Genomic DNA, 16,449 nt, shown 5'->3' on the forward strand with positions numbered 1-16,449 from the left:
GGATCAAGAAGGCCGAGATCATCGTCGAGTTGTACGTGTGCTGAACGCGGAGGTGTCGTCCGTTCGGCACTAGATTGGATCGGATCGCGGGACGGTTCGCGGGGCGGATCGAGGGACGTGAGGACGTTCCACTACATCAACCGCGTTTCTTAACGCTTCCTGTTGTGCGATATACAAGGGTACGTAGATCCAAATCTCCTCTCGTAGATGGACATCACCATGATAGGTCTTCGTGTGCGTAGGAAATTTTTTGTTTCCCACGCAACGTTCCCCATCATTTCACCCGTAACGTAGTCTATATTTATTTAGTGGTTTTACTCTCTTGCTATTAGTTTAGTTAATTACCCATTTTATTCTAGTTTCCCTAGCCACTTATAGAATAAGCTATTTCCAAACTCCGGTTTGGGTGGGTACGTAGCTCGTTAAGTGACAATGTAGCTTCGGGGTTTGTGGTGCCTTACTATCAGCTCCCTGTGGGTTCGACACTTTACTTACCACGAAGGTTCTACAACGACCATATGCACTTGCAGGACATCAATGGACATGCCCCCTCCTGATATTGTGGGTCCCTGGGCATCCTCTCTGATAGGATTTTGGCCCTCTAGTGCCTCCTATAGATTCATCAATGACACATTTTTTTGTAATTACTTTGGTCCTTGGAAAATATTTTATCTATTACATAAAAATAATAAGAAAATATCAACTCACACTAGGGCACTAAATCAATATGTTGGTCTAATATAATAGTATAAAAAGGTGTCAAAACTATGTATAAATGATATAAAAGTATCAAGAACATGACAAAATTGTAGATACGTGAGAGATGTATCAATTTGCTAATGATGTTATAATTCACGTTTTTATAATTGACTAAACGATGAATCTAAAAAAGCTCTCGATGGTAGTGTAGCTGGAGTATTCATATCTTTGACGACAGAAGAATTTGAAAGTTCATGCAAACTATAGTAGCCACCGGAGAACACTGGTACATTTAAGAAGCTCATGAGTTCACACGAAGAAATGTTCAATATATGGAATACATGGAAGGCTTCAAAGAGGTAATGAATACAAAAGGTAACTCTTGTAGAAACTCTTAAAGGTAAGAGCATAGATCTCTCAAGTGTTCCATCGTCCCCCCGAGTGCTTGCTTCTACCAAGGATGCTACCATGGTAGAGGTGTCGCTGCAATGTGTCCTCGTGGAGTAGGCCGAGCTGCAAGAATGTTTGACGAGAGTTGAGAGGTTTTCGACGAGGGCCGAGGCGGTTCTATGCATATTCAGAATCATGCCAAATGTGCCTACGCCGGCCGAGCTCCAGGTTGATTCCGCATGCGAGGGTGAAGCAGACCCATATGGTTGTTTCTCTCCTCGTGGTAGGTATATCGCTGAGGTTGTCACTCTAGTTATGCATATTATGCCTGGGCTGCAAGAGCTATGTGAGGAACCATCTCCGCCTTTGTCGATGGAGCTACCAAAGGAGATGGGCTTGGTGATGCCCATGACACGTTACCATCGATGTTGACAGCAAGCCCACCATTCGTCGTTATGGACAATGAGGGACAAGATTCGCCTCTGTCATGTGAGCAAGTGGAGGCACATGAGTCCATCGTGTCAGTGGCACCTGTGGCTGATGATGTTGAGGCAGTCGGTATGCTGGCACCCGATCCTTTGGAGCCAAGCCAGCCACTTGCCTTTGTGAATCGTGGACTTTCAACCGTTTTGGTCACCCACTCGATTTGATCCTTGGTCAGGTTTGTGTGCGTGACAAGGTCAACGAGATTCTCTTCGAGATATTGATCCATAGCTTGCTTGCATGTTTGGAGAGGGCTAGTGATGGATCTCGCAAGACGACTGTGGAGGAGGCTCTCAGGAGCAAGAGCAAGAAGAGTAGCATCGCAAAAAGGAATCACCAGCTCCTTGATGGATAGTCATGAGTCTATTGGTTTTCCCTTATAGCTTGGCTTGTCTCAGTGGATTTGGAGATGCCTCTAGTCTTCAGCCGAGTTACCCTCGTTGGTTGAAGGTTTCTTTGCAATGTAGCAGCGTGAGGGTTAATGGTCGTTATGTATTGCATATGATTGTCAGCCTGATCATACGTTTATGAGGTTGCATACTCTATGAGTAGTCCACACGTGATTTGTTTGTATTACCTTTCTTTAAAAAAAATCCAAAATCTAGATTAGCTAGAAAATTCTATAGGCAAATCTTTTGCCTCTGTTTTAAAAAGAGAAAGAAAAAAGGCATATAAATGTGTATAGGTTTGACGGTTCCGCTGGCCTCACCATCCTCTAGAAGCTAGTTTATGGGTTTTTTAGGTTCTATAATCAAAAGTATAATATAAATATACTTCCTTTATCCCAAAATAAATATCGTTGATCTAGCATAAAATTTATACTAATTTAATACTAAATCTGTGAAACTTATTTTGAGACGGAGGAAGTACTCCATCCGTCCCAAAATAAATGACTCAAAAATGGCTCACTTCTTTCATACTAACATTAGTACAAAATAGACTCACTTTTAAGTCACTTATTTTGGGACGGAGGGAGTGGAACAAGTAGATGCTCCGATGCCCTCCACTATGTAGTCCAAATCGGTGCCCTACACTGGTGCCAAAAAATTTCATTTAGGCATCGGTGATGACATACCACCTTTTTGATCAATACTGGTGGTTGGGGCCCGCCAATGGCGGGCCTTCTGAATGCGTGCTTGTGACGCCCCTGTCTTGCTCAAGCGCCTTCCATGCAGATATTTTCACAGTTTACACACATTAGCTCTCCAGTGACAATGAACTAATGGTTGTAGGCCTCAAGTTTTCTTGACAAGTAGAAAAAACCACCATTAGTTGGACCAGCACCACATTGTTTCAGTTTAAGAGATCCATAGATGCAAAAGTAGAAGGCATACATGTGAAATGAGAGCTGATAATACATATCACACATAAATTCAGATCACACTGGTGTATTATGAGGCCACACCTTTTCGGCCCATGGTTCGCAATCTTGAACCCAACCCATTAAAGAAAAAATATAGAGAAGTTGAGTAGTTAAAACTCTAAATTTAGGGAAACTTCTGGTTGAGTTGGTGTAACCTGAAGCTGCAAACATAACCCCAATCTCCTATATAGAGCTTGAAAAAAAAGAGGATAGGTCCATGGACAAGGCCATGGCACATCTACTTCATATACTCGTAGTCAACTTGTTGTAACAACACGTACATGGTTTTGTGCTGCCACACAATACAATCTATGAATTATCTTTGTCACACAGTAAAATGCATTCATTCTGGTTCTAGCAAGTAGAACGAAACATGCATTGGATTTAAATTCTACCATAGGGAGTAGGGAGGAGATTATAGGGAAAAGAACTTGATGTTGATGAGCCTTCTGTGGGGGTGGAGCAGGGAACCTGCAACATCTTGGATCGAGTGGATCTCCCTCATGTTTCTCTGCATCCTTTCTTCCAGAAATTCATGTGTTTTACAATTCTCACGCCATCTACACAAAACCCAATATCAACTCAAATTTTAATCTGGAAAAAACACAACTAAACAATCTCCCATAAACATATTAGGATGTTTTTTTGGATGTGGGTACCCTCAACTGATCCATCCTGACCCTCAATCTAAATGCTCCCTTAGTTTCCTAGTGTAAACTTGGAACTCACACAAAGAAACAGAAATGCTGGGAAATAAAACGAAATTAATGGCATATTGAAAATAGCAAAAAAGGGGGGTGCACTTGGTAATCTATAAAAAAATTGGGAGCTCTGCAAGGCCTTACTTAACATATAGTTCCGGTACAAATGTGTGAACGCAACAACAACCAACATATGATTATCTGATGAAAATATAGAATGCACTCCGCTAGTGCAGAAACAAAAAAGGCTAGTTGCAAACATCAATACAAAACATATGCAAAGTATTTCTAGTTATTGTATTTTTGGCCTTCATAACAGGAAATAGGAGCAAAACCATAGGTGCGGTTATTAGCCATGCTTCATATGTTATAATGAATGATTTTTTTGGTACCGAACCACTTGATTGCTTAAATTTTTTTGGCGTTCATGTGGTTCAGACACATCTCTCTGTAGGCCATCCAATCATCATCACGAGACTGATAAAGGAGATGTAAATTTAACATATCATGGTAAGAAGCATATATTTCTTACCAATTCGCTAGGAAAACATTAAAAGTCTAGAACTGAAGGGTAGAAGCTAGACAAAAAACAAAAACCTAACACAAAAAATACAGGTGTTACGTGCAACTTTAATCCTAACCTCCTAGACAATTTTCAATTACACTACTCCCTCTGTTCCATATTTCTTTTCCCTCATACGGATGTATCTAGCATTAAAATACATCTAGATACGTCCGTTTGAGCGGCAAGTAATATGGATTGGAGGGAGTACTAAGTTTATGATGAAAATATTGACCAAATAAAATAGGCAAATGGAACTTGGTAGCTGCTAATCGTCATAATGCAACCCAATAGCAAGGCCATCAATAGACAACTTCTCTGAAATCGCATAAAGCATCGGTATGTTATGACTAACGCTATAAATTTGTGCCATCACACTAATTATATCATAGGATGATAGGAAACAATGTCTTCCCATGGTTATGCAAAATACAACAGCCTAATCATGTTTTGACCTAAAATCAGTAAAGTCACAACTAATACATAGCAAAATCACAAATGATAATTATATTCCAGGAATTTCAAATAAGTTGTGTTCTCTAGTGAACTGAAGCCACTCAAGCCATAAGTAACACCAGTCCCAATTGCAGAAGCACCAAAAGAGGCGGTCGATTTTACTCACCTTGATTGGGACGATGAACCCTTCTCGGCATCAGTGATCATGATATATCCAATCCTGCACAGCCACGGAAAAAACATCACAAATAATAAATCCTCAGATGAAATCTAAAAGCGTGAATATTTTTGTTTCACATGTTGCTTTCAATAAATATTGCTCAGGTGCCGTCTTCTTGATGCATATACACTGCATGACCGGAACAACACCATCAAACAAATTCCATCAGAACAGAGTATAGTTTGCACATATTAAATTGGATTACTGGACGAAAGTAAATTGAAAAAATAGATCGAAGTAAAAAAATACATATTTTATGTTTGTACGAAACAGAGAGAAGTAGACTGAATAAATCTTGTGTTGCCCTAAAACGACTAATCCACTTTCCTAAAAAAAAAGAGGTTCTTGAATTCCCTGTGTAGACATTTGGTGAATTGAATCCCTAATTAGATTGTATAGAACCTAGAAATCCTACCCATCAAGTAATACGTAGGTCCGAAACTAAAGAAAGCACATCATCAAAGTCCCCAGAAACTCTAGGGTGTACTTTCTCATTAGGTCTCAAACAGTAATAACACAATATACAAATCCGCCATGCTGAATCATGTGTAGAGAATTATCTGCCATGCTGAAGAACTGCCTTGGTTCCTCAACGAATGCTGCAAGATATAGAGTAGAGAGTGAGTACAATACGTGTAAGATAGTGACCAGCTATAAATTTGCTTAGTGACAGAAAAACAGAGAAGCATTCTACCTGAATGTGATCAAGAGCAGAATGAAAAAGAAATAAAAAAACAAGAATCACATACTAGGAAACTAAAACGTGTGTGTGGGTGTGTGTGTGTGAGAGAGAGAGGAGCACCACCTAACTTGACCTTCTTGTTGCTGCTGGTTTTAGCATCGGGGTGAGGGGATGAAGAATGGGACGCCTCGATGGGATACTAGTTCTAGGTGGGGAGGCGAGCAAAGGAGGTGCGGCCCATCGCAGGAGATGGATCTGGTCTACACCAGTAACAGAAATTAACTTTGTTGCTTTGTCCAAAGGTGAAGAATACGGATGGAGGTGGGGGAGTGAATCTGAACATACCGATACACATAAGTCTGAATCTAATCGTATGCAAAGGCAGGGAAGGAGAGAAGGATGAGAGAGAGCTCACCTGTGTTGGTTGTATTCGAGGCCGAAGCACACCATCACCGCTACATGCGAGGGAAGACCACCAATCAAGGAGGCTCTCTTCCCGGCGCGCGGCTGTGGGGAAGGAGCAAACCTCAAGCGCCTCCACCGCCACCCTCTGCCTCACCTCCGTGCACGAGGTCAATGACGCCCAACCACCACGTGATTTCTCCATCCATGCGCGTCCTCGAACCCACCACAGATCGACGAGATAGAAAGGAGAGAAGGATCTAGGATGGAAGAGGCGGCGACGGCGGCCTGGACGGCTTGCGTGTACAAGGAGAAAAGGGAGCGACAGGGGCGATGTATCTGGGAAAAGCAAGTTGGACCAACGAGGCAAAAATATTTCAACGTTGAAACAGTAGCTCATGCTGACGTGGACAGTGCGAGAAGCAACCCCTTCCTTGTAGGTTAATGGGTTTGATGGCACCGGCAACATAGTGAAGGCCTAATACTACTATGCCGTTTGGGGGCTACCGCTGGAGATGCCAGTTCCATAGAGATTAATCACGAGGTTTTGTACTAAGAAGATTATATGCTAATCAGTGAATCACGCAATGCTTAAACGAACAAAGCTGAGCAATCCAAACCACGCACATTCAGTATAAGTATAATGGAAACAACGATATCATGGAAACAAAACCACATGAATGTCCAGCAGAACAACCATATGAAGGATTATCTGTATGACAGCACCAACTCAGCGTCGCAAAAGAGTACATAAACCAAAGATAACAATGGTGGTTTCAAGAGCACAACTGGAACCTACAACTCGACTAAATAAAATAGGTAGAGAGCTCTCTTCTCTTCACTGGGTGGTGGTGGTGGTGTTGATGATGTCCGAGTCACCTGAAGGATTTAAGTAGTGTGTCAGCAGACGTTACAGAGAGCAAGTGGATACAAATGCAAGTGATCTGAATGGCAACGAACCAGGGTCAAGGATGCTGAGGCAGCACACCCGGTAGTACTTGCCGCAGGCAGTTCCAAGATCAACATTGTCTGAAACACGTAATGCAAATTATTAGCAAAGTTAAAAAGACAGACAACAATTTATCCATAAGGTGCTAGAAGCAATGCGACAAATAAGGAACTCAAAGGATAAATTTATCGTACTTCCGTGGAAATGGTGCACGCTAATTTTCGCCAACATAGCGTAGTACTCAATCTCTGACTTCCTAAGGGGAGGGCAGTTGTTCGCGAGGATGATCAGCTTCCCTGAACAGTGAAACAAATTGCCTGGTTAGTACTCAGAATAACATGTAAACAGGTGACCAATAGATCAAACATCCAGAAATATTATGTACGCAACAAATATAGCAATGCCATGACAGGGCAGAGCCCCAGAGTGATTCCATGTAACTACTTCAATCAAACAATAGAGAACTTCTGCAGCAAATAACAAAAAATATTGCATCCTCCCATTGTACCCCAGATAAGGAGATCTTGGATAAGTTTTAAAAGAGAGGCTGACATGATTCTAGGGCACTGCATTCATCTCCATGGCGGCAAAAGATGCCAAGGAGCCAAATTTCAGTCCCGTTCTACAATCCAATATTCTAACATAACAAATTACAGTAAAAATCATTAGGAAAGCACGAACCACTGGAATAGAATTATAGAAATACCTATGAATTACCTAAATGGCAAGCAATTCCATCTTGCTGCATCAATTTAACAATTCAAAACACCTAACAAGGATGTAATTGCTGTCGTACAATGCATTTACCTCTTAGGCACACAGAAGTGAAGCCAACAAGACAAACTGCAGTAAAACTGCTATCAACAAACATAAATATTTCATCCTCCCACTATCCACTAGACATTAAAGAGGTCGTGTAGAATCTAAATTAGGAGCTGGCTTGTTCTAGGGCCCTGTATTCATCTCTAAGGCACAGCCAAAGCAAGCCAACGAGGTAAACTTCAGTCCCATCCTACAAACTAAATTGATCAGAATGAGGTAAACTTCAGTCCCATCCTACAAACTAAAAACTACGGCATCTATCAACAAAAGGCTCAAGGTATAAACTGGTACCAGCAAACCAAAATATTTCAACATTCCATGGTCCACTAGACATTAAAGAGGTCTCATAGAAGTCCAAATTAGGAGGTGACTTGTTCTAGGGCGCTGTATTCATCTCCGAGGCACAGCAAAAGCAAGCCAATGAGGTAAACTTCAGTCCCGAATATCTAGTATAGGAACTAATAGTCTCAACACTTCACCGAGTACATCAAGTAATTGATAGACACAAAACATAAATTAACTACCACTTCGTTCTACACAAGGTAATCACGCATCTCGGAATTAACACAGACCGTAACCCAAATTATTCTAGACAATCAGATACATAGAAGTAACGAACCAGCAGATCAGCCACAGCGAAGCATCATTCAACAGTGACAAAAAAAAGCCGTTAAAAGAGAAGAGCCGATCTGTCTATACCCTTGGAGCTGCGGAGCGTCTTGAGGACGGTCTTGTAGCCGAGCGTGTACTTGCCGCTCTTCATCACCAGCTGCAGCTTGTTGTTGATGTTCTCCCCGCTCTTCTTCTGCAGAGCGCGCCCAATGGATTGAAAAGCAAATCAGTGAGAAGATCTCCCGGAAGGAGAGGAACAAATCGAGCCGAAATGGGAGGAGTGGCGGCGGACGGGGATCGATTAGGGTTCGTACCGCCTTCTTGGTGGGAGCCATCGCGTCGGGCGGCCGCGGCGAGCGAGCGTGGGGATGCGGATGGCTTCGGGGGAGGCGGCGGCGCAGACGCAAATGGAGGGCTCGCTAGGGTTTAGAGACAGGGGCTATATAGGTGCGGCTGCGGCCTGCGGGGTTGAAACTGCCGGGACGGAGCTGGGCTGGACTGGGCCTGCATGGGCCGGATATGAACCCAATGGGCCGTTGCGTAGAGCTGACGAGGTGGGCCTGTCCTGCCAGTCTGCTACGATCGTAAAAATGGCGCTGGCTGATCCGTAGCCCGTACGTGGTGTGTCTCCAACTCTCCAGTCGCAAAAACCCTAGCACGAGCAGCGCCGCCGCCGCCACACGCCGCAGCAGCAGTCAAGCCGTCGCCGGAGGAGATGAGGGGGAAGGGGAAGGCGCTGGACATCCTCGCGGGCTCCGACGACGACTCGGATGTCCCCGCCGAGGACAACTCGAAGATCCAGATCAACGAGGAGTACGCGCGCAAATACGAGCACAACAAGCGGCGCGAGGCGCTGCATCGCCTCGAGGAGCAGAAGAAGAAGGGCCTCGTCGCCGACCCCGACGACGACGACGACGACGAGTCGGATGAGGACGAGGCCGTCGCCGCAGCCTCCCGCCGCGTCGACCGCCGCGTGCTCCAGGTCATCCGCCGCATCCGCACCGGCGACAGCGCCATCTTCGACAAGGACGCCAAGGTGTACTCGTCCTCGTCGGAGGACGAGGACGACGACGCCGAGGGGGAGCCCAAGGAGGGGAAGAAGGCCAAGAAGGAGCGCCCACTGTACCTCAAGGACGTCAACGCCCAGCACCTGCTCGAGGAGGGCCCCGAGTTCGCCGCGCAGACTGGCCGCGGCAGCAAGTATGACAGGATTGCGTACGACGAGCGCCAGAGGGAGGGGCTCAAGGAGTTCCTTGAGGCGGAGAAGAAGGCATTGGGCGATGGTGATGGCGAGGAGGACGACGATCTGTTCATGGCCAAGCAGGCCGACGGAGATGGTGACGACAGCCAAGAGGATGAAGATGAGAAGCAAACTGAAGAGCTGTTGGGTGAGGTTTTTGGGGATGATGAGAAGCTGGATGACAATGAGAAGTTTTTGAAGAATTACATCCTCAATAGGCCCTACCTTGAACCAGTGCCCGACAAGTTCTCGCTGGATGATATCCAGGAGGTATCAGAGGAAGAGGTTGAGATCGAAAGGCAGGAGGACTATGAGGAGACATATAATAAGGTGGGAAAATATAATTTCCGGCATGAGGAGGTGGAAGCTTCAGAGGGAGTGGTGACTGATCGGGTAATGGGACATCCCCGGGTTGTTGAGGGATCGGTGAGGAAGAAGGAGAGCAGCAGAAAGAAGCAGCGCAAGAGCAAGGAGGAACGGCTTGCACGAGCCAAGCAGGAGCAGGCTGAGGAGCTGAAGCATCTCAAGAATTTGAAGAAGAAAGAGATTGCTGAGAAGCTTGAGAAAATCCGGATGATTGCTGGAATTGAAGGGGAAGCTGCTTGTAAGCTTGGTGCAGATGACTTGGAGGAAGATTTTGATCCAGAGGATTATGACAGGAAAATGCAGGAGATGTTTGATGAAAACTACTATGGTGCTGATGAGGTTGATCCTGAGTTTGGAAGTGGAGATGATTTGGATTTGGTTAAACCTGATTTTGACAAGGAAGATGAATTGCTTGGGCTACCTAAAGATTGGTCTCTTGATGGTAAAGAAGGGTCTACTTCCACTGGTGAGAAGAAGAAGAAGAAAAAGGAGAAGAAAAATAAGGAGCTTGCAAATGGTGAGGAGGAAGGCGAGAAAAGGAAGGGGAAGATCTCTCTCAAGGACAAGGTGGAGCTTGAGAAGGAGCTTGACGAGTATTATAAGCTCGACTATGAGGACACCATTGGAGATCTGAAGACACGGTTCAAGTACAGGCAAGTTCAGCCAAACAGTTTTGGCCTGGAGACGTACGAGATATTGCAATCAGATGACAGGGATCTGAACCAATATGTATCCATGAAGAAGCTAGCGCCATATAGGGAGGACGAATGGCGCGTGACTCATCATAAGAAGCTGAGCAAAGATTTGATCCTTGGAGGACAGAAGATAGAAGGCAAGAAGGTCAAAGCTCACAAGAAATCTAAGTCTGGAGAAGGCCCTAGTTCTGAGAGGCCACAGAAAGATAAGCCAACAAGTGAACAAGAAGAAACAGATGGTGACATGAAGTTGAAACGCAAGAAGCTCAAGACCGGCAAGAGATCCAGGTCTGAGGATGGCCCTGGTTCTGAAAAGCCAGAGGAAGACAAGTTGACAGATGAAGAAGAAGATGTTGATGCCAAGACAAAGTCGAAGAGCAAGAAGATCAAGACTGGCAAGGAATCCAGGTCCGAGGAGCACCCTAGTTCTGGAAAGCCAGAGAAGGGCAAGTTAACAAGTGAAGAAGAAGAAACAGGTGCCAAGAAAAAATCAACTAGAAGTGAGCGAAGGAACCGTCGGAGGAAGGAGTTGAAAATATCCAGGGACAGACAAGGGGCATATGGGTTGATAGATCTGAAGAGTCAGAAGAGCAGTTGATTTTGGGGATTCAGCATAGTTCATCTGAAAACTTAAGTTTTTCAATGCACCTCTGTGTGGGTGTTGCAGTAGTGGAAACGCCTGTTTGAGCAATCAGTATACTATCTATGTAGGATATTATTATCGTCTAATCTCTGAAGCTATGAACCCACTGTTATCCTAGTAGCAACCTCTTTGTCTCTGAAAGTTTTGAAGGCTGTCCATTCGTGAAAGATACGATTTGTTTGTTTTGCTGTTACAGTTTATTTTGCTTGTGATTTCTTGAGGAGTGGTTTAAAGGAATGGTTATCTTCCTAAATTATCATGGATCTCTATGATTTGACAGATGAAATCACATACGCCCTAGTAGTAGAAAGTAGCTGTTCATCATGATATCTGGTAGTACTCCCTCTGTACCTAAATAATTGTAGTTGGGGATACGCCCTAGTAGTAGAAAGTAGCTGTTCCTCATGATATCTGGTAGTACTAACTGGTAATAATACATTCTTTGTTTCGTTGAGCAATCTTGGTTAGTTTCATGCATAAACAAACACCCCACTGTTATCTCCATTTGTTTAGTATAGTATTGCCAGTAGTTGTAAAATGTAATTAAGTTACTGTACTACTAAGTCAGATAGATCAACTGCAAAGTGGACACAGTTGCTCTACTGGACCTCTTCTCTGCAATTAAAAAAAAAAGGTTATGTTGAGGCACAATATATATATGCTCCAGTGTTCACCAGCTGAAGAAGAAAGCTCCATGAATAATAACGCAAGACAATGCACGCAGGTGTAGAACCAAGTCTGGCCTCACCGACGCCGAGTGAAGGCCAAGTCAAAGTAGCAGCCCCGGACCAGAGCAGTGGCAACCAGGTCAACACAATTAGCATCTTATCAACTGTTATCTGCTCTGCTCTTGTCATCTTGCCCTCTGCACAAAAAGGAAGTGCCTGGTGAGTTTATTCCCTTTTGCTGGTTGTTGGCGCACGTCCCTCTCTTCTGCCGTCACAATCTCCAAACCCCCTCCGTTATGCTCTCTCTCTCTCTGTATAATTGTCACAGGGCAGATGTTAATATACAGGTCCCTATCAGCTCCACAACTGCTGTTTCCACTCCTGCTCTGCTGTTCCCCAATCTCTCCCTCTCTCTCTCTCCCCCCAGAGACCTATGATCAGTTTCTTCTTCCTGCAGCAGTGCTTACCGTTTTCGTTTCTCGTGTGAAGCAGATCGATTCGTGCCGGTTCACCGCCAGCTTCAGTTGCTCCTGCCCTCTAAGGCTCTAGGGGCGGCCTTACTGGTGTTTGCTTCCTCAAGTTTGAGTTTCTTTGGTCAAATAGCCAGCTGAAGGTTGCTCTTTGGTGCTGCACAATGTCAACAACTGAAAGCAGAAGGCTGTCCGACGACTATGAAGTCACAGATGTCCTCGGCCGAGGCGGTTTCTCCATAGTGAGAAGAGGTGTGAGCAAGTCTGATGAAGGAAAGACCCAGGTCGCGATAAAGACTCTCCGAAGGCTTGGCCCTGCGATGATGGGGATGCAGCAGGGGTCAAAGGCCGCCCCGAGCTCGGGAGGTCTCCCGCTGTGGAAACAGGTATCCATCTCCGATGCGCTGCTCACTAACGAGATTCTTGTCATGAGGAGGATAGTGGAGAACGTCGCGCCGCATCCGAACGTCATCTGCCTGCACGACGTGTATGAGGATGCGCATGGTGTGCACCTCATCCTCGAGCTGTGCTCGGGTGGTGAGCTGTTCGACAGGATCATAGGGCGTGAGCGGTACTCGGAGTTCGATGCTGCTGCTGTTGTCAGGCAGATTGCTAGTGGGTTGAAGGCTCTTCACAAGGCGAACATCATACACAGAGACCTGAAGCCAGAGAACTGCCTCTTCTCGGACAGAAAAGAAGATTCCACGCTGAAGATCATGGATTTTGGCTTGAGTTCTGTAGAAGACTTCAGTGACCCGGTTGTGGCGCTGTTTGGGTCGGTAGATTATGTTTCGCCAGAAGCACTCTCGCGGCAAGAGGTTTCGACTGCTAGCGATATGTGGTCTGTTGGGGTGATTCTGTATATTCTTTTATCCGGGTATGTTGCTCATCCTGTCTTCTAATAATTCCCTTGGCTTGATTTTATCATTGCACTTTGCAGACTTTGATCTGTATATTTCAGATGCCCACCATTTCATGCTGCGACTAATCAAGAAAAGCAGCAAAGGATACTGCAAGTAAGTACTCCTCTCAACTAACAACTGAGGAAAACGTCTCTTTTTGTGGAAATGGAAAATGTACTTCAGTAGTAATTAAACTGGTTTGGAATTTTATTGTGATTCATATGGGCAAAATGTTCTGCAGTGGTGATCAAATTGGTTTGGAATTTTCTTGTGATTCATATATCCTTGTTTCCACCTTGTTAGTTTTGTAAAACCAGCTATGTAAATAACGATTGATCACGTTGACACACTTGTACTCCCTCCGTTTCTAAATATAAGCCTTTTTAGCGATTTCAATACGGACTACATACGGATGTATATAGACGTATTTTAGAGTGTGGATTCACTCATTTTGATCTGTATGTAGTCCGTATTTAAAATCTCTAAAAAGGCTTATATTTAAGAACGGAGGGAGTTGTTGAAAGGGCGTTCAATCAGTTTCTCCGGCAGTATCTTTGCATTTACTTAATAAACAGAATCACCATTCCCATGAATGTAATTTGAGGTTTAAGTTCTGCACACGCTCTTACAGTATAAATTATGGGTGAGGCATTTTGATTCACTCTGCAAAATTAGCATGAGTGTCCACCTTCTATCAGCTGGCATGGAGCATTGACCTTGAATAGTACAGAGACATGACTGTCAATCATTGCTGGATTTTATTCTTCTTTTATTTGTTGGCCCTTGAATTTCGATTTGTCTTATCTGATGTCCAGTTCCAAACTTCCAATGGGCCAAGTTTCTTTGAGATGTGTTAAGTCAGTAGCTGACTGGAGATTCCTTCGAGCGTACAAACAAAATATTTTCTTACATGAGTGTTTTTTTTTGGTGGGTATTATGAATGTGGGGTTAACTGGAGATTGTGTCATAAGCCACTAAAAAGGGAATTGGCAGCTTTGTCTTTGAAGAATTAAGTCCCTAAAACTAATAGGATATTGTGTCTGAACAACTTGAGCACTTGAGTATCTATACTAATACTCCTGATTGCTTACTTGCTTCAACAAATAAACCACCAATCTTGCACTACTAGTCAGGGTCTAATCTAATGTCATTTGTTTGCTGTGCTTCATTCAGGGTGAATTTAGTTTTCAGGAACATACATGGAAAACAATAACTTCATCAGCCAAAGATCTGATTTCCAGTCTTCTTTCCGTCGAACCTTACAAAAGGCCCACCGCAAGTGATGTCCGTCTCACACTCCCTTTTTCTGCTTCTTCTTACTTTACTTGACATTAGCTGACCGTGGGCCCGTTTATGATGAAAAAACAGCTCTTGATGCATCCTTGGGTGATAGGAGACTGCGCCAAGCAAGATCGCATTGATGCAGAGGTCGTCTCGAAACTGCAAAGGTTCAATGCTAGAAGGAAATTACGGGCGGCAGCAATAGCCAGCGTCCTGAGCAGCAAAGTGGCATTGAGGACAAAAAGGCTGAGGAGTCTTTTGGGAACCCATGACCTTAGCTCGGAAGAGCTAGATAACTTGCGGCAACATTTTGCAAGGATGTGAGTTGCCTGATATATGGACTTGTCCAATTCAAAACATTGTTTATTACTTTAAAATATTGCTTATCGTTGCTTCAAAATATTATTTCTTACTTGAACATCTCAGTTAGTGACAAGATATTCTATCAAAATAGCTATTTTAAACATCAACAAACTCTCGATTTTGCTACACAAATGCATGCAAGTTGTTGCATAGTATTCAATGAGATAATGATCAGTTATTCTGATGCTTTTTTTAATATCAAGCCATGCTAATGTTTATTGAGTCTGTACATTCATGCCTGCATAATGTTGTTTCAATACTTGAATTTATTATTTACAAATTGATGCTGGTGCAGATGTGCAGACGGAGAGAACGCCACGCTAGCAGAATTCGAGCAGGTGCTGAAAGCAATGAAGATGGACTCACTAATCCCTCTAGCTCCCCGTGTGTTTGATCTGTTTGACAACAACCGGGATGGAACAGTGGACATGAGGGAGATCCTCTGCGGGCTCTCGAGCCTGAGGAACTCGCGGGGCGACGATGCGCTGCGACTCTGCTTCCAGGTATACCCAGAAACACCGCAATTCTGCTGGAGATGGTTCTTTTAACGAATGATCTTACAGATTGCAGTATCAACGCATATGGATGTTTAGCTTTGACACATTTCTAAATTCCGACAAGATGCACAACATTTAATTGAAAACACAATATAAACAGCTAAATGCTACTGTTTCAGATGTACGACGCGGACCGGTCGGGTTGCATCAGCAAGGAGGAGCTGACGTCGATGCTCCGGGTAAGCAGGCCGGACACCAGATCATCGAACAAACTTTCATGAGTGGGGTTTGGTTGACAAAGCTGTTGTTGTGGTTGGCAGGCGCTGCCTGAGGAGTGCCTCCCGGGGGACATCGCGGAGCCGGGGAAGTTGGACGAGATGTTCGACACGATGGACGCCAACGGGGACGGCGAGGTGACCTTCGACGAGTTCAAGGCGGCGATGCAGAAGGACAGCGCCCTCCAAGACGTCGTCCTCTCCTCCCTGCGACCCGGACAGCAGTAGCTCCGTTCAGTTGGAATTTGTTGCACCAGTTGAACTTCTTATCTGAACTTCAGTCTCCTCCACCGGCCGCTGTAGAGGGGAAAAGGTTGTGCCACGTGCGGTTATTGGTTAAACTCATCGTGGATATTATTTCTATGTGGATCACACGTTGTGGGGTCGTCGTGGTGTTCTGTGGCACGGAGCTTGGATCCGAGTTTTTTTTGTTTTTTTTGCTACGAAGCTTGGATCCGAGTTAACGTTGTGTAACAAGTAGGAGTAGCTGCAAGCTCTGGCATTGGGTAGTACCAGCGTGACCGTCAGATCTGCGAGGGGATAGTTAGATCTATTCATGGAACATTTTTTTCTCGATAAAGAAATTTCAACGTGATGTAGCAATTTTCGTCAACGGTTGCAACAAAAAAATAATTGTAGCAAAATAAATATCTACGTGATCGTAACAAAAAAAAACTGATGATGCGTGGTAGCAAAAGTCAAACGCCG

The 16,449-nt window shown here is 44.4% G+C and overlaps 2 protein-coding genes and 1 long non-coding RNA gene across 3 annotated transcripts; 1 reads left to right on the forward strand and 2 right to left on the reverse strand.

Annotated features, from left to right (window-relative positions):
• Positions 1 to 3,142: 3,142 nt before the first annotated feature.
• LOC123444232 lies at positions 3,143 to 5,231 on the reverse strand. Its single transcript, XR_006630970.1, has 2 exons — positions 4,821 to 5,231; positions 3,143 to 3,495 (listed from the first exon to the last, which is right to left on the reverse strand). It is a non-coding gene; the product is annotated as an uncharacterized LOC123444232 (long non-coding RNA).
• A 1,385-nt stretch (positions 5,232 to 6,616) lies between these two features.
• LOC123444263 (60S ribosomal protein L30) lies at positions 6,617 to 8,766 on the reverse strand. Its single transcript, XM_045120940.1, has 5 exons — positions 8,656 to 8,766; positions 8,429 to 8,534; positions 7,102 to 7,203; positions 6,919 to 6,987; positions 6,617 to 6,837 (listed from the first exon to the last, which is right to left on the reverse strand). Exons 1-5 carry the CDS (start codon positions 8,674 to 8,676, stop codon positions 6,797 to 6,799), a joined length of 339 nt encoding a protein of 112 aa, XP_044976875.1. The 5' UTR covers positions 8,677 to 8,766; the 3' UTR covers positions 6,617 to 6,796.
• A 173-nt stretch (positions 8,767 to 8,939) lies between these two features.
• On the forward strand, positions 8,940 to 16,354 carry LOC123444270 (calcium-dependent protein kinase 2). The gene is made up of 8 exons (XM_045120951.1): positions 8,940 to 10,721; positions 12,762 to 13,300; positions 13,385 to 13,439; positions 14,499 to 14,609; positions 14,694 to 14,926; positions 15,265 to 15,472; positions 15,646 to 15,705; positions 15,787 to 16,354. The coding sequence occupies exons 1-8, from the start codon at positions 9,057 to 9,059 to the stop codon at positions 15,967 to 15,969; spliced, it is 3,054 nt and encodes a 1,017-aa protein (XP_044976886.1). The 5' UTR covers positions 8,940 to 9,056; the 3' UTR covers positions 15,970 to 16,354.
• Positions 16,355 to 16,449: the final 95 nt, after the last annotated feature.

This window comes from Hordeum vulgare, chromosome 1H, assembly GCF_904849725.1.
Source record: "Hordeum vulgare subsp. vulgare chromosome 1H, MorexV3_pseudomolecules_assembly, whole genome shotgun sequence".
Classification (NCBI taxonomy): domain Eukaryota; kingdom Viridiplantae; phylum Streptophyta; class Magnoliopsida; order Poales; family Poaceae; genus Hordeum; species Hordeum vulgare.

Bases quoted from the DNA above. Each gene is read 5' to 3' on its own strand.
- LOC123444270 (XM_045120951.1), top strand. From the start codon at position 9,057: ATGAGGGGGAAGGGGAAGGCGCTGGACATCCTCGCGGGCTCCGACGAC. The intron at 13,301-13,384 runs GTATGTTGCTCA...TGTATATTTCAG, and splicing joins CTGTATATTCTTTTATCCGG to ATGCCCACCATTTCATGCTG. The intron at 14,927-15,264 runs GTGAGTTGCCTG...ATGCTGGTGCAG, and splicing joins CGGCAACATTTTGCAAGGAT to ATGTGCAGACGGAGAGAACG.
- LOC123444263 (XM_045120940.1), bottom strand. From the start codon at position 8,676: ATGGCTCCCACCAAGAAGGCG. The intron at 8,535-8,655 runs GTACGAACCCTA...CGCGCTCTGCAG, and splicing joins TGGCTCCCACCAAGAAGGCG to AAGAAGAGCGGGGAGAACAT. The intron at 6,988-7,101 runs GTACGATAAATT...TACGTGTTTCAG, and splicing joins CGTGCACCATTTCCACGGAA to ACAATGTTGATCTTGGAACT.